Raw genomic sequence first — 26,225 nt, 5'->3', positions numbered from 1 at the left:
ATATCCATGTTTTCCACATAACCTTAGGGCTTTATCCAACTTCAGCAGCCACCGCTAATCAAATGCAGAAAGTTCAGGTTCGTATGGACTCGAGCATGCTCGAGGTTCGCTCGTCTCTACCGTTCTCTTACAGTGTGTGAACATAGCCTTATGGAAGTGCATAAAAGAAGTGTATGGGACAAATGTACAAAGGTATCTGTGCTACTGCTTTGAAGGGCAGCAACAGTACTTATGCAATAGGTAGAACAGCAGGAGGCGCTATCACTGATATCAGTGCATTGAAAAACACTGTTTTTTGTGGAATAACCTCTTTACGATTTGGCAAGACACTATCATGTCACACTTTTTATTCTGTGGAAAGGTTGTGTTTTATTTTCAAGGTATTACTCAAGCAAAATTTCTAATAAAGACTGTTAAGAAAGTTGCTTTGTTTTGAATTCAGGAAACAATAATAAAGGCTGAAAAAATAAATGTGTCTATAGCCTCTAAAATGTGGAAAGCATGCTAGTAGGTCTACGTATTTGGTACTAATAAAAATGTTTTTTTTTCCCCAGATCTGCAGTTATATCATAGTGAGACTTTGGAGTTAATGCTACAGCGATGGACCAAGCTGGAGAGAGATTTTCGCATGAAGAATGGGCGTTATGATATTAGCAAGATTCCTGATATTTATGATTGTGTCAAGTATGATGTTCAGCACAACAGCTTCCTCAACCTGGAAGGGACTGATGAACTCTTCAAGCTTTCCAAATCATTGGCAGATATCATTATCCCTCAGGTAATCGCCAACAAGTGTATCATCTATAAAAGAGCAGGATCACGCTTTTCACCTGACATTACTTGCTTTTAGTGTATTATCATAAACATGTCTCCAGTAAAGTGTCATTTAGAATCTTAGACTGCTGCACATATACAGCACTAAAGTTTAATCTTCTAAAAGCTAACCTTACCCACTTAACCCCTTAAGGACACAGTGTATTTCAGTCTTGAGGACCAGGCCAATTTTAATTTTTGCCAGGGCCATGTAAGGGCTTGTTTTTTCCCAGGAACAAGTGTACTTTGTAATAGCGCCTTAATTTACCATAAAATTTGCAAGGAAACCCCAAAAATATTATTTATATGGTAAATTTAAATTTGTGTTGGGGGGGAGGGGTTTTGGAGGAGATTCCAAGTTTACATAATGCACTTTTACGGTAGTACTGACATGTTTTCTTTATTCTCTGTGTCTGTCTGATACAATAATAGCCATGCTTACATACATTTTCTTGTGTTTTACAATTTTTTTTTAACAGTAAAACTTTTTTTTTTCAAATTATTATGAATAAAATAGCCCTATTGTAACTCTTATAACAGTTTTATTTTCTCATTAGAAAATTATCCACTGTGTAGACAATGAGTTTTATTTTCTCACCTACGGGGCTGTTTAAGGCATCATTTTTTGCACCATGAGATCTAGTTTTTATCAGCATTAAAGTTCTATAGATGGGACATTTTGATCACTTTTTATTATTTTTCTTTATATATAATGAAATAAAAAAGCAGCAATCTTGAGTTTTCTTCTGTTTTTAGTTTACATGGTTCCCCGTACCAGAACAGTATTGTTACACTTCGATAGATCGGACATTTTTGCTTACTACATTATCAAATATTAATTATTTTTACATGTTTTATTTGGGAAATGGGCAAAGGGGGTAATTGAAACTTTAATTGGGGGGACTTTTTATGTCCCCTTAGGGGACTGTTACATGCAATCATTAGATTACTTATATGGTTCAGTGCTATGCCATTGCATAGCATTGATCAGTATTGTCATAGAGTCTGCCTGAGAACATGGCCGTTTAGAACGCATAGAGGTAAGTATTATTCCTGCGGCAGTCAGAGAAGCTGATCAGTTTTTGCGGGGGTCCTGATCAGTAAGTGACAGGAGCCACTCCTGTCACTTACAATTGTTTAAGGGCCTAATGATGGACGGCATCTCGATTTGCTGCTGCTTGTCATTGACAGTGAGAGCCCGGCTGCTGATAGTAGCCAGTCTTCACCCGTTATATAAACAAGCTCAGTTCCTGAGCACGCTACATAGTTGCATATGCCAAATAATGGCGTACGTGTACAGATCGTTCAGGTACAGGCGCCCATGCCATACCCATACAGCATTGGTCACCTGTGACATTTGTTTTTTATTTACTTCAACACACTAGTTTTACAATTCAAGGCACCCTCCTTTCTTTGTTTGTAGGAATATGGGATTAATAAAGAAGAAAAACTGGAGATTGCAATGGGATACTGTCTTCCACTAATTAATAAGATCCTGCTGGACTTGCAGAGAACTCATGAGGATGAATCTGTAAACAAACTGCACCCACTGTGAGTTAAATTGTAATGATATCATGATGTCATTTCTCAGTAAATTTGTCTATTGTTAGAGACACACAAAACATTTGTTTGCACCTAATTTTTTTTTACCTGTTTAGCCTATATTCCCACACAGCATTTTTGCACAGTATTTTGCAACCAGGAGTGGATTGAAAACACAAAGGATCTGTTCATACACTGTTGAAATTGAGTGGATGGCCGCCATTTAATGGCAAATAGTTACTGTTATTTTAAAACATCAGCTTTTTATGGGGAACTGTATCAGAGGCTTTTATGGAGTGTAGATAGGCGATATCCACGGCACCACCTTTATCCAGCTTTTTATTGACATAATCAAAGAGATCAATGAGATTAGTCTTATATGATCGGCCCGAAGTAAAGCCATGCTGGTTTTGATCCATGAAATTGTTGATTCTTAGGTGATCAAATATCTTCTTTTTTTAGAAGAGTTTCCTTCATTTTTACTACTAAAGATGTTAACCCCCTCCCGCCGCTGCACAGTAAATGCACTTCGCTGCAGCCTATGCCTGGTGCTGCAACGACGTGAATTTACTGCAGAGGATGACACAGGCGTAGGAGCTACGCCTGTGTCATCCACGGCGGGTTTCGGCTATCAGTGATAGCCGGGGACCCACCGCAACTCAGCAAGACCGCAGTATCTATAGGGCTCTGGAGAGACAATTCTCCCTCTACTGAGGGAGAACTGTCTCTCCGGTGTCCATCGGGGCTCTGCGAACTGATCGCAGAGCCCCGATGGTAGTCATAGAAACCGTAAGCCTCAGGCTTCCGGTTTCTATCTACGGAGGCCTGTCAGCTCTGCCGCCTCCTCTCTCTCCCCTGCTGCTGATACAAGATTGTAACAGCGGCAGGGGACATCGGAGAAGTAGCAGAGCTAGGGGACATCAGCTTATGGGATCGAACACAAAAAATTTGGCCACTTTTGGACCACTCTTGTCTCCAGATTGGGTAGGGTGTGAGACTCCGTTCTATTGAAGTAAATGGAATTTAATTGTAAACCACACCTGAACTGGAGACAAGAGAGGGGAAAACGTGGCCATGTTTTTATAGCACTGGATAACCTCTTTAAGCTATCTGGTCTTTAGATACTGACGTCTTCTCTACTACCCTTCTTGTGGATGGGTATAACATTGGCTGTTCTCCAATGGATGTAGTTTATAAACTAAATCTATATTTTTTTACTTGAAACATTCTATTTATCTTCTTTAATAATAGGTCATGTGGCTGTTTTACATGTAAAATACTGTTTAATACTGTAGTTAATAAGAATATACATACAGTATATGGACCTACCGGGAGACTGGTACAAAAAAAGGAGAGAAGGCCCTGTCCATGAGGGCTTATAATCTATGAAATATTGAGACAGTAGGTTAAAGGTGTATTCCAAATATCACATTGATGACTGAGTTTTATATGTAAATCCTGTCATTTTTGCCAATACATTCAGGTTTTCCACACTTAAAACACCCATTTCTACCTCGGAGTGGAAATGTCTGGTAGCCTCTTCCTATTGTATCAGTGTGTGCAGTTCCTTCTCTGTTGTTCATTATGCTGCTCCATGTGTAGAGAAACCACAGATGCACGATTTCGCTGCATTCAGTTCAGGGTGGCGCATTGAAGATTAGCAACCAAAAGTGCACATTAGAACATCTGAACTCATCGGGAATGGGAAATAAGGCTGTTATCCACAGCTCCTGTGCTATGTAACCAGAGTGAAGGCATTCTCACAGATTACGTAGTTCAGGAGACGAGGAAGAAATGGCATCTCCAGTATTTAGAACTGCAAAACTGCTTGCATTTCTATATATGTCTCTCACAGTTGATAAAGAAAGATCCAAGCAGTATCTATAAATGCGTGGTTTCCATAGTGGAGAGGAGACAAAGTACCTGGGGCACAGAGAATTTGCAGTGTGCTGGTGGGTAATGTAGTTTTCCAGTGATCACGTGTTCTATAAAGTTATACTGTCCCATCTGCTCTGTAGAGGAGGCTGCACACAGGAGTGATAGGTGACTAAAATACAATTTAATTTTTGGAAAGAGTCTGCCTGGTTCCTCTAGTTACGAAGGTATTGTACTTTTTCCAAAAATAACTAATTTTGGTGTTATCCCTTTATCTTTCTGAAGCGTTGAGAGTCTGATGTGGTAGGGAGTACAGGGACTACATTGGAGAAATCTTGGCAATAATAATTTGTCCCTTGTTTTAAATATGTTTCTGCCCCTAGAACACTCTAATGTTCTAATCCCCACTTACTGTATAGGAGAACATTTCTCTTGTGGATAAAATTAGTAGAAATCTTCAGTGCTACAGAAAAGTGTTTGGTTGTGTTATATTTTTCATTATATGTCCTGTTTTATAGCTATTCAAGAGGAGTCCTTTCTCCAGGTCGTCACGTGAGAACGCGTCTGTACTTCACCAGTGAGAGCCATGTGCACTCTTTGCTGAGCATTTTCCGTTATGGAGGTCTCTTAGATGTGAGTGTATAACATAGCAATTGCTTTTTGTGGCAAATCCCCAACTGTGGATTTATAGTTAATCTGAGGTCAAGTTGTTAATGAACTCACTATGATCAACCCTCGCGGCATTACAAAGAAGCTACAAAGTTTTAAATAAGGAGTTTTTTACATGAGCAGGGGGTTTACATGGGAGGGGGTTTAGAGCAGTGTGGGACTGAACAGCTCAAAGAGAAATTTGTATCTCTTTAGCAGAGATAACGACTATGGTTTTGTGTATTGTTGTGAGCAATTTTACATCATTCTGAAAAGCAATCCTTTATTGTTGATCAGAGAACACAAGCATTGCTTTGTCTATTACCACCCTTAAGGTCCTATTCCACGGAACGATTATCGTCCGTATTCGGCCGATATCGGCCGCTACGGACGATAATCATCCCGTGGAATAGAGTGCAACGATCAGCCGACATCGTTCATGTCGGCTGATCGTTGCAGTCGCTTGTTTTTCAACATGTTGAAAAACAAGCGAATAATACAGCAACGATCTGCTCCCGTCGCTCCGTTGAATAGGAGCATCGGCAGCAGACGTTGCTATATCCTATGGGCTGCCCGGACGATCAGCGATCACCCGGGCAGCCCCCCCCGCAGCTCCCCGCCGCCCCTCCCGCACTCACCTGCTCGCTGCAGCCGCGTTGAATAGCGCGGCAGCGAGCGGGGAACGAGGAGCAAACAAACGCTGAGAGCGCTTGTTTGCTTCTCTAAACGACCCCTGAAATAGGGCCATTAGAATCAGAGGCCGCATTTAGTGACTTTTTGAATAGCAACTTCACATGCATATTAACATATGTTTGGAACCAGTCATGCATGGAAAGAGGTCTCATGGACGTATAGATTGTGAGACATTTCAGGTCACTGGCACAGCATGGCCCAATTTAGCACTTTATGATATAATAGCTAATAGATTTTTCATTTGATACCTCCCCATTTATGTTTATTTGTACATATTTTTCTTAAGTAGAGTTTGGTTACTCTTTATTTTTTCCCCTAGGAGTCTAAAGATCAACAGTGGAAAAGAGCAATGGATTATTTAAGTGCTGTCTCAGAGCTAAACTACATGACACAGATTGTCATTATGTTGTATGAAGACAACAACAAGGTAAGTTAGTTTAAAAAAGAAAGAAAGATGCTATTAGGTAGAGGTCATGCTACATTTGGCCCCCTGTTTCATGTAAAAGTTGACAACCTGTCAACCTGTCCTGCTGCCAACGTATACTTCATGGTGAGTCACTGACCCAATTTATTCCAGTGTCCTGAGTGTAGTCAACTAGTGAGTATGTTTTGGGTCATTTGCTCCATGTAAATGTATGTTTTTACTCATCATGACAAAATCATGCTGTTGAGTAAAAAAGAGGTGTACATGTGAAAAGTGATCCAAATGGGGTCACTAGCTGAATACATTTGGGCCATTGAAGTAAATGGGGCCTGTACCTGTCCGTGACGGTATATGTCATCTGCAGATAGTTAGCCAATTCTGCCAAATTTTGCCTAATATTTTTTAATAGTTTTACCCTATGTGTACTGGCACCATATAAATATCATCTTCCTTCTAATTTTACTACTCATGGTTGTTTATCAAGTTTTCACACAATGATAACATTTGGCCTAATCAAAATTTGCGTTCAAAATTATGTGCCCACACTAACGGTTTTTGTTACAGTTGTTTATAAACATAAGGAAGAAGGTTAAGTTAAAAGCCTAAAGAAGGTTCAGAAGGGAAGTGTTTTTTTTGTTTTTTTTTTACAAAACTGAACTTAAGAATAAGGGGACACAGTCTGAGGTTAGTTGGGGGACAGATCAGAAGTAACATGGGAAAAATAACTTTACTAAAAGAGCAGTCGTTGCTTGGAACGCACTTCCAGCAGGTGAGGTTGGTAAATCTGCAGTAATTGAATGTATACATGCCTGGGATACACATATATCTATCATAAGATAACAAGAAAGGAAATACTGGACCAAGTGGTCTTTTTCTGCCGACAAATGACTATGTTTCTATGACAGAGACTTTTATAACAAGCAAAGAGCTGTATAGAAAATAAAAGCAGCTATCTGGTTGGTTGTTGTACTTTTCCTTTGTTATAGTTGTGATTACTAATATTGACATTTTTCCCCTCAGTTATTGTTTGTGCACAATGACAATTAGCTGTAGTTTTGTAACCAGGTTCTCACTACATGGGCTTGAATACTGCTCAGATTTCATTAAATGTCCCCTATTCATCCCCTGTATTTATCTGTTTTCAGGATGCTTCTTCAGAAGAAAGATTTCATGTGGAGCTTCATTTCAGTCCAGGGGTGAAGGGCTGTGAGGAAGATGAAAATGCTCCCCTGGGGTTTGGATTCCGGCCAGCATCAGCAGAAGTAAGAGCATCTTGGGATTTAAAGAGAGGAGATTTACAGCAGAATTCTAGTGCCCTGATATGCAACGTAATCATGTTTTCCAGTTTCCTTTATTATTAACCTACACTTCAACACCATTTGTTCACATGTTTTCAAAGAACTAAGTAGCATTTTCCCACTAATACAGTGTTTATGTCTTGCATTTTAATTGAATACTAAATAAATGGATTTCTTTAGTTTAGTTGATCTGCAGTCTGTGCTGTTCTAGAACTCCTATAGCTTATTTAGCTTGCTGCCTTAGAGGGCTTAGACATATACTTAAATTACCGTATTCATTGTTTAGATTTAGTTCCTTTTACGTGTGATTGCTTACTTTTATTGTACCAGCCCACAGAGAAAAATAAGCGTATGCATTCACCAGGTTGTGCTTCAACAGTAACCTTTATTGAAAAATGTTCCTATACAAAGAATCTAAAAGCAGCAGTACTAAGAAGACAAGCCTCCAAACTATCAATAGATAAAAACAATTAAAACATAGCAAACTGTACCTTGCTTGCATCCAAACCATGATACCCCATACTAACCCTAGACCCTATGGCACAGCATGACAAGATAATGTAAACAGATAGTAATAAATAATGCAGTATGCATACCTAAAAGAAGATGAGATGTGATAAAGGGATATGCTACTATAATTAGGATTGTAGAATGAAGGGATGGACAAGCAACCCACATGTTCTGATATCGCCACGCCTACCTAAGAAGTTTTTCTGAAGTGCAACCTGTTGTATGTAAATGCTTCTTCTTCTTGTAGGCTGTGACATATTATATGCATAGGTTGGCACTCATTATATTTGTGTGTTGTCCAATCCTTTGTTGGTTTGTTTATACTTTTGCTGTATATGCAGATGCAATTTAATGCAGCTGATGGTTCCACCCCATATTTCTGTGCAGAAAAATCTGCACACATAGCCTTGAACTTGGTGTTCAGCTGACCTGCCAAGTCCATATGTACATCCGATAAAGTAGAAATGAAACTGTGACACTTACCCTCTTGATATTTGTACAACTTCTTTATTCAGGCAGCAGTGGGAGGTAATAAAATCAAAGTACACTCCAAGAAGTAAGCATTTGTAGTCCACAAGTGTTTTGTAGAGTTTTCTGCAAAAATACTTCGTATATTTCTGCAGAAAAATCCACCAATGCAAATTTCATTTAGAAGTAGAGATTAATATGATTTCCCAGACTCCCTGCTTCTGTGTAGCAATGAGCAGAGATGCATACAGTACTGTACTCATGGCTGGGTACGAGAGAACTACTCCTACTTTAAGCAGCAAAACATACAGGTTTTGTGTGCACTGTTCAGAGATTTTGTAGATATGCTTGAATTTTTTACTGGAGATAATCCTCAGCATTTTAAATAAAATAATATATAAATAATATACAGTGGTGCCTTGGATTACGAGTATAATTCATTCCGGGGCCGTGCTTGTAATCCAAATCCACTCTTAAACCAAAGAAAATTTTCCCGTAAGAAATCATAGAAATGAAGACAATTGGTTCCACACCCCAAAAATAATAATTTATTATTCTGGATAACATGTAAAACTAATGAAACAAACATTCAGAAACAGCAGAATATGTGATATTATAAGTTACTGTACAGTAATAGAGAGGATGGGAAACACAAGGGCGGACAGAGACTGCAGGGAGCATGAAGGAATGAGCAGGACATATGTGGGCACATGTATGCAGCACTGTCTGTCCGGGGAGAGAGGGGTTACAGCTGTGAAGAGATTACCTGCACAGTCCTGTCCCTTGATGCAAGCCCCAGCCTGAAGTGAATCTGCCATGATTTGGAAGGTGAGGGAGACTTCCTGGGTCAGAGTACAGTGCTGCAGACCACGCTGTGCAGACCATGCCCTTCCTCCACTCGTGCTCCCACCCAGTACAGGGAGCTCTTAAACCAAAGCAATGCTCTTAAACCAAGTCACAATTTAGAAAAAGTGCGAGCTCTTAAACCAAAACGCTCTTAACCCATAAGGGACACAGCCAGTTTTGGCGTTTATGACACAGACAAATTTTTCAAATATGACGTGTCATTTTAAGCATCAATAACTTTGGAATGCTTTAACCAATCCTTGTAATTCCAAGATTGTTTTTTTTTTTCGAGACATATTCTACTTTATGTCAGTGGTAAATTTGGGTTTATAACTTAAGAATTTTTTTGTGAAAAAACTCCAAAATGTTGTGAAAAATTGAAAAAAAATAGCATTTCTTTACATTTGAAAGTCTCTGCCAATAAGGAAAATAGTAATACTACATAAATTATTTATTAATTCATATCTAGAACATGTCTACTTTATAATAACAGCATTTGGTGAACATGCTTTTACTTGTTTAGGATGATAGAGGCCGTTAATGTTCAGTAGCAATTTTCAAATTTTTCATGAAAATTTCAAACTGAGAAATTCTTTAGGCACCAGTTCAGTTTTGGAGTATATTTTGGAGGCCTGTATTCTAGAAACCCCCACAATTTACCCCATTTTGAAATCTTCACCCTTTCAAGTATTCAAATCTACAGTCACACAGTTTTTTTTAACCATTTGGGCATTTCACAGGAATAGCTGCAAAGTAAGAGTGAAAAGTTAAAATTTGCATTTTCTTTGCAGAGATTCCAATGTAATCCGGTCACTGTTGGTGTAAACAGCAAGCATCTGAAGCTGTGCAGTTATAATACGTCATCGGGCTGAAACTAACCTTCTACCATGATGTATTATAACTGCATGGTGCGGCTAGGGGTTAAACCAAGTTACTCTAAAACCAAGGTACCACTGTATATGTATATATAAATTAATATAAAATTAAAGTTTTTCTATAATTGACCTGGGTGTTGTATTTGACCTTTCTCTAAATAAGCAGTAAGGCCTTGAGTTTAGTGAATATGTACTGTAAGCTAGTTGCTTAAAAAGATGCCAAAGCTCACTATTAAGGGGGTACTTTGGTTCACCGAGGGGCATAATACATTGGCTACATTCACATTATAAACGTCATATTTAAATGATACAGTATGCACTAGATTCCAACCCCCTTATTACCAAAGCCCCACCAGGCCATAGAAAAATGGTCTGTCCTGAAGCAGTTCCCTGGTGGTAAAAAGTTTGCGGACCACTGTTCTATGGGGATTTGCTACTGCTTTTGACAGTTACTGACATGGACAGAAGTGGCAGCAGAGAACACTGTGTCAAACAAGAAAAAACATTCCACATCCTGCAGGACTTACAGCAGCTGATAAGCACTGGTAGACTTGAGGTTTTTTAATAGAAGTATTTTACAAATCTCTATAACTTTATAACACCATTTTAATTGACAACCATTTTATCTCCCCTTTAAGAATTGTGTGTCTTTCTTTGCCCTAGAATGATGACAGAAAGACAGATCAAGGGAGTCTAGAAGAGTTGTCCAAGGTTAAAAGTACAGATGAGGTGGACAGATCCATGTTGATGTCACCACTGCCGTCAGAGCCAATCAGCATTCACAGGAAATCGCCCCTCATCAGAAATAGAAAAACTGGGTCAATGGAGGTAACACGCTTAACAAAAACTGATGTATACTTTTGTATGTTTTTACTGTAAATTGTTGCTTGGGTTTGTGAAGGAATACACTTACTGCAGTAGTTTGCAGCTTGATGTAGAGAATGGCATTCGTATTGTTATTGAGATTTGTAAATAACCACACTTGCTTGAAGAAAAATAATGTACTAGAATGAAATAGGGATTTACCAGTCATTTTCTATGGTACCTACACTAGTTGGACTTGTTCTGCTCAGATATTCTTTTTTTAAGAGTAGCTGTATTTTTACAATTGGAAATATGGCAGGTATTGATTGATGTGCAGTCATGTTTCATTTTTATCGAAAAGGAATAATATCCCTTATGGGATATGGTCTTCTCAGGCCTAGTAAATAATAACAGCAGTTCCTTCCTGGTTAATGTGCACAATCTTCAATTTTTCAGAACTATAAAAAAATATATATTGTGATGCCTGTGCTCCTGTGGGTAGCACTTTTATTAGGAATGGACAGATTCCAAGACAGCTCCACTAACCTCAGCCAGCAGACCATGACACATTATTACTAGAGATGAGCACAGCTCAAACATGCTCAAGTCCAATAGTTTGGCATTTAAATATCGGTGGCTGAAGAAGTTGTATGCATCCCTAAGGCTGCCTAGAAAACGTGTTTTCCAGGACTCCCTAGGGCTGCATCCAAATTCTTCAGCCATGGGTATTCAAATGTTGAACGATCAGGCTCAAACATGCTTGAGTTGCGCTTATCTCTAATACACATGAAGAAAGTCTGCAGACACTAAACTAAACAGGCCCTGCTCTGTAATATTGTGAGCTCTTGCCTGAAAAATACAGTGTTTAGTTTAGTAGAGCTTCTGCTTCTTTAGTCCCCAAACACCATTATATTAAATCAGCCTATTATATTAAGGGCTTAATGGACTGTTGGGGCTGTTCTGGCATTGGAACGCATAATTTTATTAGTATTTGGTTGATCTGCTGTGTTCTCTTTAAGATTTCAACCCTCAAGATTTCAACTCTAAAGAGTGGTCCTTGCTGAGGATAAAGGTAACTTTCTTATCTTTATCCTTGGCTCCATTTTTGTAATATTAGTAGTTTATCTCCTGTGCTAATTAGGAGCACTGCCCCTAATGAATATCAGCAGAGCGGGCAGCCAGGGGTGGATTGGTGCAGTGGTTCTGCCCCCAGTACACCAAAATGCCTAATTAGTATCGGAGATAAACTGATAAAACCAATGGAACTGTGCCAAGGATAAAGATAAGAAGCTTACCATCATCCTCAGCACCTAGTGCAGATTAGGGAGGTATCTAACCTGCTTTTAGTTTCCCTTTAAGCAAAGTGGTGCTCCAATGGTGACCACAGGCTATGTTGCCCTGATACCACAGTGGATCCCAGATACACACAATGTATAATTGCATTGTGTGTATTTTGTATAACCAACATGTTCTCTGTCATAGCCCTGCAGAGTTTATTGCCTAGTTTTACCAGACCAATGCCAAAGTATACATTGCCAAACGCTTTCATTTCATATCATTGCATGGTTATTTAGATGTCCCATTCAGGAGCCTAGAAACACTGGTTCAGAATCCATGTGAAGCTGAAATATATGTGTTTTATTTTTTTCTTTAAGGTTCAGTTTTTCACTGTGTCAGTGTTGGGTTTGTCTTTTGACAGGGTTTTACTACTGTGACTTTCTTGCCTCCTCCATGAGTATTTATGACTGGAAACACTGCCTAACCCTAAAGTGTAAGGCTATGTTTATACATGCTATTTCCGTCAGTCTTTTTTCAACCCAAACCAGGAGTGGAACTGACAGGGGAAATTATAAATGGAAAGATTTGCACAATTTCAATCCACTCCTGGTTTTGGTAAAAAAAAAAAAAAAACACTGACCAAAATACTGACAAAAATCCTACTGTTTGTATGAACATAGCCTAAGCCTGGTAACAGGCACGCATTGAGTTTGCTGAATGAAGTTGTGATTGAGTGAGTAAACTTTTGTCCTGTCTGTTTTGTGCACTCACATAAAGCCATTTGTAACGCGTTTTCATGTGAAGCTCACAACTTTTTTTTTTGCGTGAGAATCAAAAGCACAGCTTACTAGGCTTTTGATTCCCTCCAAAAAAGTATACACTGGGGAAATAGATCAAACATAGTCATTACTAGACTATGTTCCGTCTATTAATGTCAATATGCAAGCCACAGTTCGTGCCACTATCCTGATATTTATAAGTGATGTAGTGCTCAGTTGAGAATTGCGTCCTAATTGTGAAGTTCCCCTTTTAAGATTCATCAAATGTGATACAGTTCAAGGAAACCACTGGCTTATATTGACTATTCCCTTGTGCTTTTGCTGTGCTCAAAAACCTGCACCGAAATCTGACTATTCACTTGCCAAATTGCTTTTATGTTTATTTTAGGTATAGTATTAGCGGATCTCTGTATGCTAATATCACGGAAACGGCTTCCCTGTGGATACCTGTATTAGGAAAAGGAGATAATCTTCTAATAGAGCATTTTATCCCTCTTTATCTAATGCAAGCACGCATTAATGTTTTACCTTGTACTCTCCTCTGTACCCTGTTTGATTTGCTTCTATGTTAGCTTAGTCTACATTGAAAACCGTGCTATAAGTCAGAACTAGATAAATCCAAGGGCCGAATAGCAAGTGCGCATAAAAATGTTGGTACTGGCAGAATAACAGAGTGTTGTCTCGGTGTGGATTATTCTTCAATGACTTGCTTCTGGAGCAGATGTCAAGACTACTTTCTATAGTAATGACTATAACCGTATTATAAATGGAATAAGTACATTATCTCTGTTTCTTAGATCAGTCATATAATAGACGACTGCACTCAGTTTTTGTTATGTAGTTTTTCAGTATTTATTTATAGATACATTTTCAAAGGTTGACATGACTGTCTACTAACAGTAAATGTCATTTTGCATCTATCTTCATCAATTTTCATTACTCATATATTTCGTATTGTCTTTCAAGGTTTCAAGGTTTTTGGGCAAAAAAAGAAAGCAAAAGCATATGTAACCATTCCTCTAAAAAGCAGTGTTGGCCATGAGTTTTTTTTTACTAAATGCTGATGTCATACACCTAATCATTGCATTGCTTTTTTTATTCATTGTTCACACTTTGTGTTACAAGCTGTATACTGAGATTTATACGCTTATATTTGTATATAATAATTTGTGTATTTAAATGACACCAACCTATTCCACAGTGCTGTACATAGCTTGCCATTACTCTCTTCAATAAGTTTTGGTGTTTGGGAGGAAACCAGAGTACTCTAGCAATCCTAAACGGGCATGGGGAAACTTAGGCAACTTCTGCAAGGAGTTTAAATTGTGAACCTCGGGCCCCAACAATGCAGGGCAAAAGTGCTAAACACTGAGCCACCATATTAAAAAGAATAAAATGATCCACACCAGATTAAAAATAGAAGGAAACAGGCACAGGTGTCAGGACCTTGACTACACATCCTCCTAATATAGTTTGTATTCAAAAAGAGAATAGGCAACATTCACAAATAGCTTCAATGACACCACAGTACCCACAGTACTAGGGACTGACAAAGTCTCCAGTTCAGTGGACAGAAATGGAGCACATTTGAAGGGGTTGTCCAGTGAAAATCTTTTTCTTTCAAATCAGCTGATATTAAAAAATTATATAGATTTGTAATTTATTTCTATTAAAAAATATCAAATACTTATTAGCTGCTGTATGTCCTGCAGGAAATGTTTTATTTTTAGTCTGACACAGTGCTCTCTGCTGACATCTCTGGACGAGACAGGAACTCTGTCTCGGTTTTTTATGAATCCCCATAGAAAACCTCTCCTGCTCTGGACAGTTCCTGTCTCGGCCAGAGATGTCAGCAGAGAGCACCGTGTCACACTTAAAATAAAACAACATTTCCTGCATGACATTTAGTAGCTAATAAGTAGGGAGGGTCCGAACCCTCCGAGGTTTGGGTTTGTATGAACCCGAACGCTCGGCATCAGATTCTGGAGCGGGTGGATACAGCGGGAGGGACTGCCTGGAAAACTGGGATACAGCCTATGGCTATGGCTGTATCCCAGTTTTACAGGTGGTCCTCCCGCTGCATGGAGCGGGCAGACAGCAGGAATCATTACCGAGAGTTCGGGTTCATACTAACCCGAATCAAACTCGGTTTGGACCATCCCTACTAATAAGTATGGGATGACTTGAGATTTTTTAATAGAAGTAAATTACAAATCAATATAACTTTCTGAAAGCAGTTGATTTGAAAGAAAAAGAATTTCGCTGGACAACCCCTTTAAGGCTATGAGAAATAGGAGAGATGGTCTGTCACAACAAAGTAGATCCTATGAATTTCTTTATTAAAGTTCCATGTAAAAAACAGATAACAGCATTGTACATATTTAAATTGCAATGATGTTATTCGTAGCTTAGGTAATCACAAGAATTTGCACACTTATATATACTGTGCACTGCTTTTTTCATACATTCTTTTATATTGCAGCTACATTCCGTGTTGCCGTTGAAGTTTTTATTCACATGTAAATAATACTGTTTTATTGTTATGTATTGGACACACGTCAACTCCAGAAGTGAGGTTGAAGGAAAGGGTATCGCATGTCTATCTATGTATATGTGTATACACACATATATATATATATATATATATATATATATATATATATATATATATATATATATATATATATATATATGAAAAAAAGATTGGGTTGGACAGCACTGTGCTGACTTAAAGTCAATGGCTTCCAGCCGATGGGTGCACATCCTTGGCAGTCAACCCCGGACTCCACAGAGTATAGAATAAAGCAGGTAGACGGCACTCCAATAAAGTAAATAGGTGCAGGTTTATTCACCCGTATACGTACAGCAACGCTTCGACTAAAAGCTGAGTCTTTTTCAAGCCTGGCTTTATTGGAGTGCCGTCTACCTGCTTTATTCTATAATATATATATATATATATATATGTGTGTGTGTGTGCAAATTCTTGTGAATACCTAGGCTATGACTAAGATCTTTGCAATCGAAACGCTAGTATCTGTTTCTTAAATGCAGTTTTAATAAAGAAATTCATAGGATCTACTTTGTTGTAGCAGACCATCATTCCTATTTCCCAAGTTAACTCTGCGCACCGACCAGAGAGTAATTGTATGCGGATGTGGTAAGCTGGATCTACTTTCCACCTTTAATACTAGGTGTGCACTGCCGGCCAGTTTCCCAATGACTTCAATGGAGTGCATTATTACTTTGAAAAAGCAGAAGTATTTTATCTTTATTTTACATTGTGTGAACATGGCCTAAAGCTGATGAAGTCTACATTTTTGATTGAAGCTCTTTTGGGGTGCTGCCTATAATGTGTACATATTAGGTATAGTACTTGCAGGACAGAACAATGTTCTTGTAGGTATCTGATTATTCAGAATTTATTGAATTGCATTTTTTTTTGTACGACAATAGTATTTCTCCGAGGAGGTTTATTGATCATATGTTAGCAAAAACACCTTTTCTGACCGTTCTATTGCTTGTGTGACTGGAATGTGATTTTTGTCGTGTTGAGTCAGTAATTATTATGCAGCACAAACAGAATGTGTGCATCCCAGCTATTAATAATACATGTGTAATTACTCTGCCTGTTGGAGGTAAAGATCTCATTCCAGGTCTGCACAGACTACATGGAGAGTAGATTCCATAAAACATGCCTCATAGTTTAAATTGAAATTATTGTTAATATTTAATTTTGCTTTGCTTTGATTACATTTTTTGCCATCAAGAACTGGATTGAGTTTATAGCTCACGTTCCCCTACTCAAGGTATAATAGCACCCCAAGGATTTGACATCTTTTTTTGTTACACATCAGAGATGTAGATGCATAGGAATTATAGATTTCAGACAAAAACCTGAAGGAAGGCTGCAGGAACATTATTCTGACTGCTGGATACGGTGACTTGCTCTTCAGCTGATCTCTTTCTCTATCACACAGGGAGATATCTGCCTGATTTGGCAGATAATCATTCTGTGTGATATAGCCTATGCTGCATTTATGCTACATCACACTCAGGGAAGCAACGGTAGGATTGTCTTCAACAGAAGCCCATGTGGGTAGCAAACACCAGTTTCCATTGTGCATTGCTGATATCAGCCTATTTTTTTCCCTGGCTGGTAATTTCCCACCCGTTTGTGCACATTATATTGTGTTTCCTCATGGCTGATCCTCTCACATTAGTTGTCAGCCACAGTACCTTCTATCCTTTTCTGTTTGACAAATATATATCTTGCCCTTCTATAACACCAAGTACTGGAACTGAGCATGCTTGGCCATCAGGCCTACAGGTCATACCTAGTGTTGATTAATACACCTACAAATTCCAAAAAAGACTGTGTTTACTCTAATAATAGGGGGGTGAAATCCTAAACTAGATACTAAAAACACAGACAAGTTTCACTCCCCAAAGAAATTAATACACATGATCTATTTCAAAATTAAAGCTTTATTCGTACATTATCCAAATTACATTAAAAACACCCATTAAAAAACATCCCAGGGGGTTAGGTACCAGTCAATGTGGGCCAAATGGTGCTTTTAGTAGAAGTAACTAGTGTTGAACGGAAAGGCCGAACTGTTCAGGTTTGCCAAAGTTCTCTGAACCCAAAAGCTCTGCATTTGACTCCCCATGGCTGCAGAAAGCGGATGCAACCATATGGAGTCGTGGAAGATATGTATCCAGCCATAGGCTCAACACTCGCCATAACTAAAGATCGGTAAAAAGTGGAAGTCCACAGCTCCAAGTAAAATGTAAAGTCTTTATTTAGAAATCCTCTTAAAATCCAAACATAACAATAAAAAACACGCCGACGCGTTTCAGGACACTGGTCCCTTAATCATGGCAAATTTATACTGAATATTACAAGCTTTTATAAGAGGATATGACCAGTATGTTACAAGGGATACGCCCCCCAAAAGGGAGGAGAAAAACATCACATGATGCTAACAGGTGTGTGCTAATAGTTGAATTAAACACATTTATACAACTTATATACAATATAAATATATACAAGAGTAAATTACAAATGGCAGTATAAATTTGCCATGATTAAGGGACCAGTTTCCTGAAACGCTTCGGCGTGTTTTTTATTGTTATGTTTGGATTTTAAGAGGATTTCTAAATAAAGACTTTACATTTTATTTGGAGCTGTGGACTTCCACTTTTTACCTATTGCCACCGGAAAATGGCCCGGATCTCTGTTTCCTTCCACCTGCTCCAGACGTAATTGAGGACCAGCACCACTGACTATTGCACACATGGTGAGCTGATTTGCCTCTCTACATAACTAAAGATCACCGTTTGAATACTGCAGCCTGCCCGCTCCGTTAAGAGAGTAGATACAGCCTGGGGACCGCCTGGAAAATGCCGATCCTCTGGCTATCTCCACCTTCTCCCTGCAGGGGCAGACTGCATGAGTTAAACGCCGATCGCCGATCTTCGTACAGAGCTAAGTGAATCCCACTTCGCTCATCTCTAATCATAACTCTAGGCATTTAGCTCTAACCATCGCATTTTGGGCAATTGGTGAGTGATTATGTGAAAAGCTACTAAAACCATTTAATTTCTATACTTTGGGCATATTTTTCATTACAAGTCATTTTTTATATGCTAGAATATCCCTTTAAGTAGCCCTGGAGTGGAGACACACCATACGTTGTAGACATAGCTATCAGTGTTTCCATCCTTAAGATGGCAGCATTTAGACTTTGCTCCACACAAAAGATCACGATACGTACAATTTTTCCTCTGTTAATAGAAAGTATAGTGTAATACTTCTCCATACATGGTACTCTTGGGCTTTGACGTCAGGGTTAGTATTGCTCACATAACAATGTATGTTTTACCAGTTCTTTACCTCATGATGTGTAAATAGTTTTCCTCTGCTTGTACAAAAATGTCTGTATTGTATTCTTTATGACTGCCACTGGTTATAAGACTAGTCGCTATTTTAATGTGATGGCTCTGATATTGTGACCCTACAGTAGTAGGGAAGCTTAACCTTCATATTTCTTAAGTCAGCTGTAATTTGGCTGAACCCTTCCTGTCCCCGGATTTGATTTCAGGTGATGAATACCAAAAACACAGGGAATTTGGAGTTCACGTCCCAAAAAGGACGTCGGAGGAGAAGATCTGGAGAGCCCCATCATTCCCCATGTTCCATCACTCTGCAGTCCAGAGCCATGTCCATCACTAACCTGGCATCATGGCGACAGGTGTTCTTTTTTGTTTTTACATTGAGTTCATCAGCCACCCAGCTCCCGCTACCTGTATCCCTGAATTTCCCACTTTCTCTTAGCTGCTGGATCCTCTCTTTTTTGCTTGTTTTAATTAAATAAAACCAACAGGTGTAAACTGAAGGTAGTAATAGGGGCTCTTAACAATACACAGAGTGACCTACAGAAAGTAGAAAGTAATGGCTCATTGTACAATCCTTTGCACTAACGCACATTCAATCATTCAAATTTGTGGTTTAATACACAAGCGTTGTAAAAATCAGCAAATAATTTCTAGTTCCCGTGGCACATTGTATAGACTCACATAGCTGCCTACCAATTATAAAAGACACCAGCTAAGCCAGTATTTGCCATTTCTTCTTCTTGGAGATCAGAACCAAGTGCCTTTTTGTGAGCTTCATTGTACATTGCTGTGGTTCAGAACCTGAGTACTTGCTATATATATTCCTTTGTTCCCTAGCAGTCCACAGGCTTTGATTTTTTTTTTTCAGCATCGCAAAGAATGCCCTGTATGTTCTGTATTTATTTGTGTTTGTCATGTAGTATTCATTTCTCCAAAGATGTGTTTGCAGTCAATATCACTTGACTTTATCTTTTTTCATGTTCTTCTTTGCAATCCATGTACTGTTATTTAAAGAGCAGCTATGTGCACAATAGCAGTACTCTGCTTTTGAATGACTAGATCACTAAACCTACCAAGTAACATTTTAAAATTCTTTTAGATAGGTGTAGTCTGGTGCACAGCGAAGACACTGTATAAATCTACTTGGCTAAAGGAATCCTTAAAACGACCTTTTAAAAACCATTAATTATATTTACTGGGTAGTTGGATGAGAAGTAAAAGTTCTGTGAGCAAATATCCCATCACTGTGGTGATGTAGATGCCCTGTGAATTGCAATAACTCCATACAATACCATTGATTTAATTGCACAGGGAAACACGTCCAAGAGAGACCTTTGTGTTGTTGGTAACTTTGGGAAAGAGAACATTCTAAAGAAAAGAGGTTTATATTGTATGGTAACTGTGGACTCCTACTAAGCTGTAGCTTCATTGTGCAGTTTCTAGTAAGTGAGCTTTAATGATAAAACAAAAAAAGCACAGATGTGATCCTATAACGTTTTCTTGTATCCAAAGAGTCGGATGGCAAGTTGTGAATTGATTAACATTCGGACCATCTGTTAGTGTATCTTATGCAGGTGACAACAGTATTTTTTACCAAGTTAAAAGAGCTGTGTTCTCTCCCTTCTATATTTAACATATTTGTCACCCTATGCAGTAAAAATGATGATACAGTTATACTTTTACAAGCACTCACACACAGTACAGATACTGATGATTTTATTTGTTTTTACTTCATGTAGTTTGTGCAGCTAGTTGTCTGTCTGAAAGAGTTGTACATGTGTGGCAACTGCTGTTATCTGTTCAACTTCAAGTGTAAAGTATTTGCAGGTGTAGACCTAGCGAAATGGTGCATCTGCCTGAAATTGTTTGGGAGAACCTTAGATTGACAGCCAAATCTACTGTGAGCGGTGGGTTTTGCATCTTGCCCTATTACATGTAGCGGTTATCGAATAATGATTCGCTATATCAGTCAATCACCAGTGATAACTAGCGATTTAGTAGCAACCAATTCGGATGTTGTTACGTTCACCAATTACTGATATAAATGATCATTTATGTGGTTGTTAATCGTTACTCAGGACAACCCACACAGCATGCTTTATCTGCAAATGACTTGTTATACGAACAGAATTGCGAATGATCGTCAAAATATTATCAATACATTTTTACATGTTGAAAGACAAACTATTTTTCCTTCGTCTTTTGATCATTGGGTATTATTACACGGGCAGATAATAGTTTACTTTCAGTCTTTATGGTGAATTTTTAAACAATAATCGCTCTGTGTTATAGGGCCTTTAGGTGTATAGGGATAGTGCTGTTACCTCTTTTCTGCTCTGCTGGTCTTTTGTACACTGTATTATCTGCTGGCCAACATGTTAAACATGATCCCTCTCAGGAAGCAGGATGATAAGAAGTAAGGGCCCTATTCCACCGGACGATTATCGTTTGCATAATCGTTAACGATCTCAAACAACCGCTATTGCGAAAGACCTGAAAACGTTCACTCATTTCCATGGAACAATAATCGTTACTTATGATCGTAATTGCGATAGTTTTTTCTTCGCTATTTATTCGCTATTGCGTTCGTATCTATTGCGAACGACCAAACGATGTCTTATTCAATGCAAACGCTTTGCGAACGAGCAACGATAAAAATAGGTCCAGGTCTCATAAAGCGATCAACGATTTCTCGTTTGGTCGTTAATCGTTAACTGCATTTCAACCGAACGATTATCGTTTAGATTCGAACGATTTAACGATAATCTGAACAATAATCGTCCGGTGGAATAGGGCCCTAATTCTTCTACAGGGAGAGGAGAGAGAGCCAAGATTCAAAGATGTCACAAAAGCAGGGTATAATCCCCAGGAGCATAGTTATGTGTCTGAAAGTAAGACAGGCTTAACTACCGTTAAACCATGTGTACATAATCATATAGAGGGCTTGTGCAGACATTATTTATATTTTATTCTGCTGCTTGGGCTGCATAGAAAATAAGAAAGCTATATACTTACCTGTCCTGCTCACCAGCTGCTGCCGATTCTCTGTGCTGTCTATGGTGAGTGGGCATTGCCTGTCGTCAAAGCACCTCCCAGCAGTATATTCTACTGAGTATTTTCTAGACGACCCCTTTTCTCTATCAATGATGTCCATTTTTATGCCTCTTTTAAAAAAGTAGTCTTGTTGTTTTATAGGTTAGAAAAAGAAATACTTTTTCTTTCTCCTAGATCAAAAAATATGTATACAGTTATATATATGTATACATAGTTATGCATTAGGGTTATTCTTTACCTTTTATATCCTGCTTAGTGAAATCCTATTCTTCATGCAAATGGAGCCAGAGGTCTAGTGTATTTAGCCTTGTAAATTTCCCGCAGTATTATAAGTGTAGTCTACTTTGTGCTTTTATGTCCCATAGTAATGTGTATTCTGACCAAAAATGTTTATGCAGTTGTTGAAATTCAGCAACAGAAAACTGTTTCTCATCTCTGTAGCAATGCTCTTGTGCTATTGAGTGCACTACATACATCATAGTCTGGCTTTTCAATGGATCTGTCAATTTGGAAACCAAAAAGATGAAGCTGTGTTACTTAAAAATCTCTTACCGTTTTCTGTCTACAGCTCAGGGGCAGTTCAAGACTACAAACAGTGTATTCTGGCCGTGCAGTCCTAGCTCCATCTGTCCCATAATTTTTGCTATCATACTTTTGGGAGGTTAGGAAGAAGTAGAGGACAAATGAAAGGGATTGTGATTACATGATCAGACTACACAGGGTTTCTCTGTAGGATGAGAGACATATAACTATTCATAGCATAAAGATGCAAAGATTTTTCAGTCAAGGCTATTCGCAAAATTTATTTAGAATACAATGGAGCAGTATTTGCAAAGATGTGCATGCTTTTTCAGACTTTTTTTATTACTGGACCAATGTTTAAAAGAAATGTATACCATTCTCGGTTATTTTGGTAGTTTTGCCAGATTTGTAAAAGGTCAAAGATATGGATGTGTTTTAAACTCTTAATTTATATTCTTTTTTTGCCATTAGAATAAATATAATTTTTACATTTAGAGTTAGTTAATCCTTTCCAAGCTAGGTATGGATAATTGGTATTTTATAGTTCCTGTAGATAGCTCATCAGTAACTGATTCGGATACCAACACCCACACCCAGGAGCGTAACTACCACTGTAGTAGCCATAGCGGCTGCTATGGGGCCCACTGCATCAGGCAGCCCCTGCAATACACTGGCCCCCTGGGCTATAATCATTTGCAGCACCAGATGGCCAAGCTGCCCTCTCAGGTAATGTAAATGTTCCTTTTACAGCAAGCAATCCTGGCGAGCATTTGCAGTTATGACTAGACTTGACGGCTTAGTGGTCAGTCGAGGGGGATGCTATGGGACCCAGCCCTTTCTAGTTAGGCCCCTGCCCACACCAGTCATCTTTTCAGTGCCACACTACACAGTGAATAGAGTTTGGAGTTTGTCTCTGTTTACTGTGTAGCTGTTGCAAAGTGTAACTGCAGCTCAGCTCCTATTCAAGCGAACATGAGCTGAGCTGGAGTTACCCATTCCCACCACTACACAATGAATGGAGACAAACTTCGTTCATTGTGCATTGTGGTGCTGATCAGTGAAGGTTTCGGCACCCCACCGATCAGTTGCTGCTGAGCTATCTTTTTGATAGCTCATCGGTACATTTTGCCCAGAAAACCCTTAACCTCTTCCCCTTAACCCCGCTCTGAACCGCTGCGCTCCCAGCTGCTACTAGTAGCCAGGGACCAGCGGTCTAATCTCCGCACCCGCTAATTCGCTATTTAAATGCAGCTGGCAAAACTGCTGTATTAAGTATACTGCACTGATCTCTACGAAGGATTAGTGCAGTAATAGTAAAAGTTCCCCAGGGGGACTAAGAGTTAAAGTATAAAAAAAAGTTTTTTTTATTAGTAAAAATTCACCTCCCCTAATAAACGTTGAAATCACCCCCTTTTCCCATTCTATAAATAAAAATAAATAAACATATTTTTGGTATCGCCACGTGCGTAATCACTCGATCTATCACATCAAATTATCTCATTCATGATCTCTCGCAGTAAGTGACGTAAGCGCAGAAACTGCAAAATTTGACACCGCCACAAAAATGACACCTCAGACATCCCCATAAACCAACAACGAAAAGAATTATAAGGATGGTCATATGGCAATTTTAAACACATTTGTTTTTTTTTATAAAAGTATAGAAATTACATATCTTTGTAGTCGTACCGACTTAGGGCACATAGTTAAAATGTCAGTTTTACCATAGGGCGGACAATGTAAACACGAATTCCCTCCCCCCCCCCAATCAAAACCAATTGTTGTTGTTTTTTTCAATTTCAGTGCCCAAATAATTTTTTTGTCTGTCAGTGCAAAGTACAAATGGTGTCGCAAAAAATAAAGGCTTATGTGGGTGAAAAAAATGCAAGCGCTATTTTTAGACACGTAGAGGAAAAAATAAAAGGGCAAAATTGAAAATTAGCCCGGTTCTGAAGGGGTTAAAATCTAATCTTCTTGTTGGAATAATTGTTGATGCTGGATACATGGTTTGCATATCTTACAAGCTCTTTATTTTTTTTTTAAGATTTACACCCACAGCAGTCACCGTTAATATGCAGACTAGAAAGGCATCTACAGGTTTACCATATATTTCAACTGGGGTATGGAAGACGAGATCTCTTGTGACGCACCTTGAAGCCCTAATGTTTCAATAAGTTTTTATTAGAAGGATTTTTATATTTTACAACAAACATAAACAATTGCAGGTATATAAGCAGGTAATGCAGTACACTCAAAAGTTTCAAAAGTACACAAAACCAAAACAAACAAAAGAAAATGCAGAAACATAATATGCATAGTAAGTGTGGGTCGAACCACGCATTGGTGTAGTGAGGAAAATCACATGCTATTAGGTGCGATAGCGCGTATCAAACGTGTTGCAAGTAATAATAATAAGATGCTGTTATATGTTGAAACGGCTAAACAGTAAATATGCAGGTACATAATAACCCAATAACATGCAGAACACAACTTTAAAGCAACAAACTGGTACGAATGGACTAAACTTTGATATGTGAGTTGCAGATATATAATACGAGTCAAGCAGGATGAGTAGCAAACAACCACTAGCAAGATAACAGACCCTGAGGGTTGCCTGGTTTGAATGATAAAGAAAATACAAAGACACAATGCTAGAAGTAACGGTAGATGTGTGCGGTTAAACCAGATATAGATAGGTGATTTGCCGCTATCATAAACAAAAGTATACGCAAAATACAAATGTCAATGAAAACTAACGCAGTAGCAGAGATCAGTGCGTGACTAAGAGAAGGATGCTTCAGGGGAGGGCACAAAGTCCAGCCCATGCCACGGGTGTATGTAAGCTTTTAAATCAGGATGGAGTATTGAGCACTCAGTCTGTCCTAAGCTAGATGAAATCAGCCTGAAAGAAGATGCCAGGTGCGTAACAACCGCATTCCTTCCTCCTGGGTAGTGATGACATATTTTTTGTCTCCATAAAGCACCGTGAGATGCACAGAATTATTCCATCTGTAGGTGATATTGTTGCCTCTCAAGATCTTAGTAAAATCTGCAAATGACCTGCGCCACTGTAGAGTTCCAGGGGAGAGATCAGAGTATGCCGCCACAGTTTGAAAGTCGCCCGGTAGTGTCGCCATCCGTCTAGTAGTTGCCAAAAAAGTTGACTTAACTTGGAGAAAATGGACCCGGGCAATGACATCCATAGGAATATCTTGTGATAAATGTTTGGGTCTGGGGGTTCTTCCCAGTCGATCATTAAGTCCTGGTTTGCAAAGGTAGGCAGCACATTTTTGATGAGTCTTTGTATCCTTGAAGCCCTAATATTAAATTTAAAACTAAGGAAGCAAGGAAAGGTGATTTCATTTGGCAAAGGCTCACAATACTGAATAATGAAGGTTAGAAAATGTCTGGTCTGAAGATTTTAGCATCATCATGCAGATGTTGGGTAGGAAGCAAGAAACATGGATCCATTTGGTCTTGTGTCAATGGTTAAAGGGGAAGTGCGGCGCTAAGAAATTATTCACGAAATAACACACATTACAAAGTTATACAACTTTGTAATGTATGTTATGTACTCTATGTCAATGGCCCCCTTCCCCGTGTTCCCCGACCCCCGCCTGTGGACCCGGAAGCGTAGTGCATTATACATACCTGATTCGTGTCGACCCCTGTCCGCCGTCTATTGACAGTGATGTAATCTTCAGGAGGCCGGCCGACCCGCTCCTGCCGTCCCTCATGCCGGCCCCCCTCTGCCGCGTCATAACTATGCTCAGCCGCGATTGGCTGAGCACAGTTGTGCTCAGCCAATCACGGCTGAGCAGCTGATGATGCGGCACACGTCATCAGCTGCTCAGCCGCGAATGGCTGAGCGCAGTTATGCTCAGCCAATCGCGGCTGA

At 39.0% G+C, this 26,225-nt stretch overlaps 1 protein-coding gene across 13 annotated transcripts in view; it reads left to right on the top strand.

Annotated features, from left to right (window-relative positions):
- Positions 1-26,225, top strand: part of PPIP5K1 (diphosphoinositol pentakisphosphate kinase 1) — a 147,916-nt gene that overhangs the window by 62,651 nt on the left and 59,040 nt on the right. For 9 of the 13 annotated variants that reach the window (XM_069983920.1, XM_069983927.1, XM_069983974.1 and 6 more), the window contains 7 exons: positions 555-778; positions 2,237-2,364; positions 4,749-4,863; positions 5,891-5,998; positions 7,141-7,257; positions 10,656-10,820; positions 18,958-19,107. In XM_069983920.1, coding sequence (XP_069840021.1) covers positions 555-778; positions 2,237-2,364; positions 4,749-4,863; positions 5,891-5,998; positions 7,141-7,257; positions 10,656-10,820; positions 18,958-19,107 — 1,007 coding nt within the window. The remainder of the gene's footprint in view (positions 1-554; positions 779-2,236; positions 2,365-4,748; positions 4,864-5,890; positions 5,999-7,140; positions 7,258-10,655; positions 10,821-18,957; positions 19,108-26,225) is intronic. The other 4 variants (XM_069983992.1, XM_069983982.1, XM_069983972.1 and 1 more) reach the window with 1 other exon arrangement.

The sequence above is a fragment of the Dendropsophus ebraccatus genome, chromosome 1, assembly GCF_027789765.1.
Source record: "Dendropsophus ebraccatus isolate aDenEbr1 chromosome 1, aDenEbr1.pat, whole genome shotgun sequence".
Taxonomy (NCBI): domain Eukaryota; kingdom Metazoa; phylum Chordata; class Amphibia; order Anura; family Hylidae; genus Dendropsophus; species Dendropsophus ebraccatus.
Note: the sequence above shows the minus strand (reverse complement) of the source record. Positions and strands in the feature narration are given on the sequence as shown.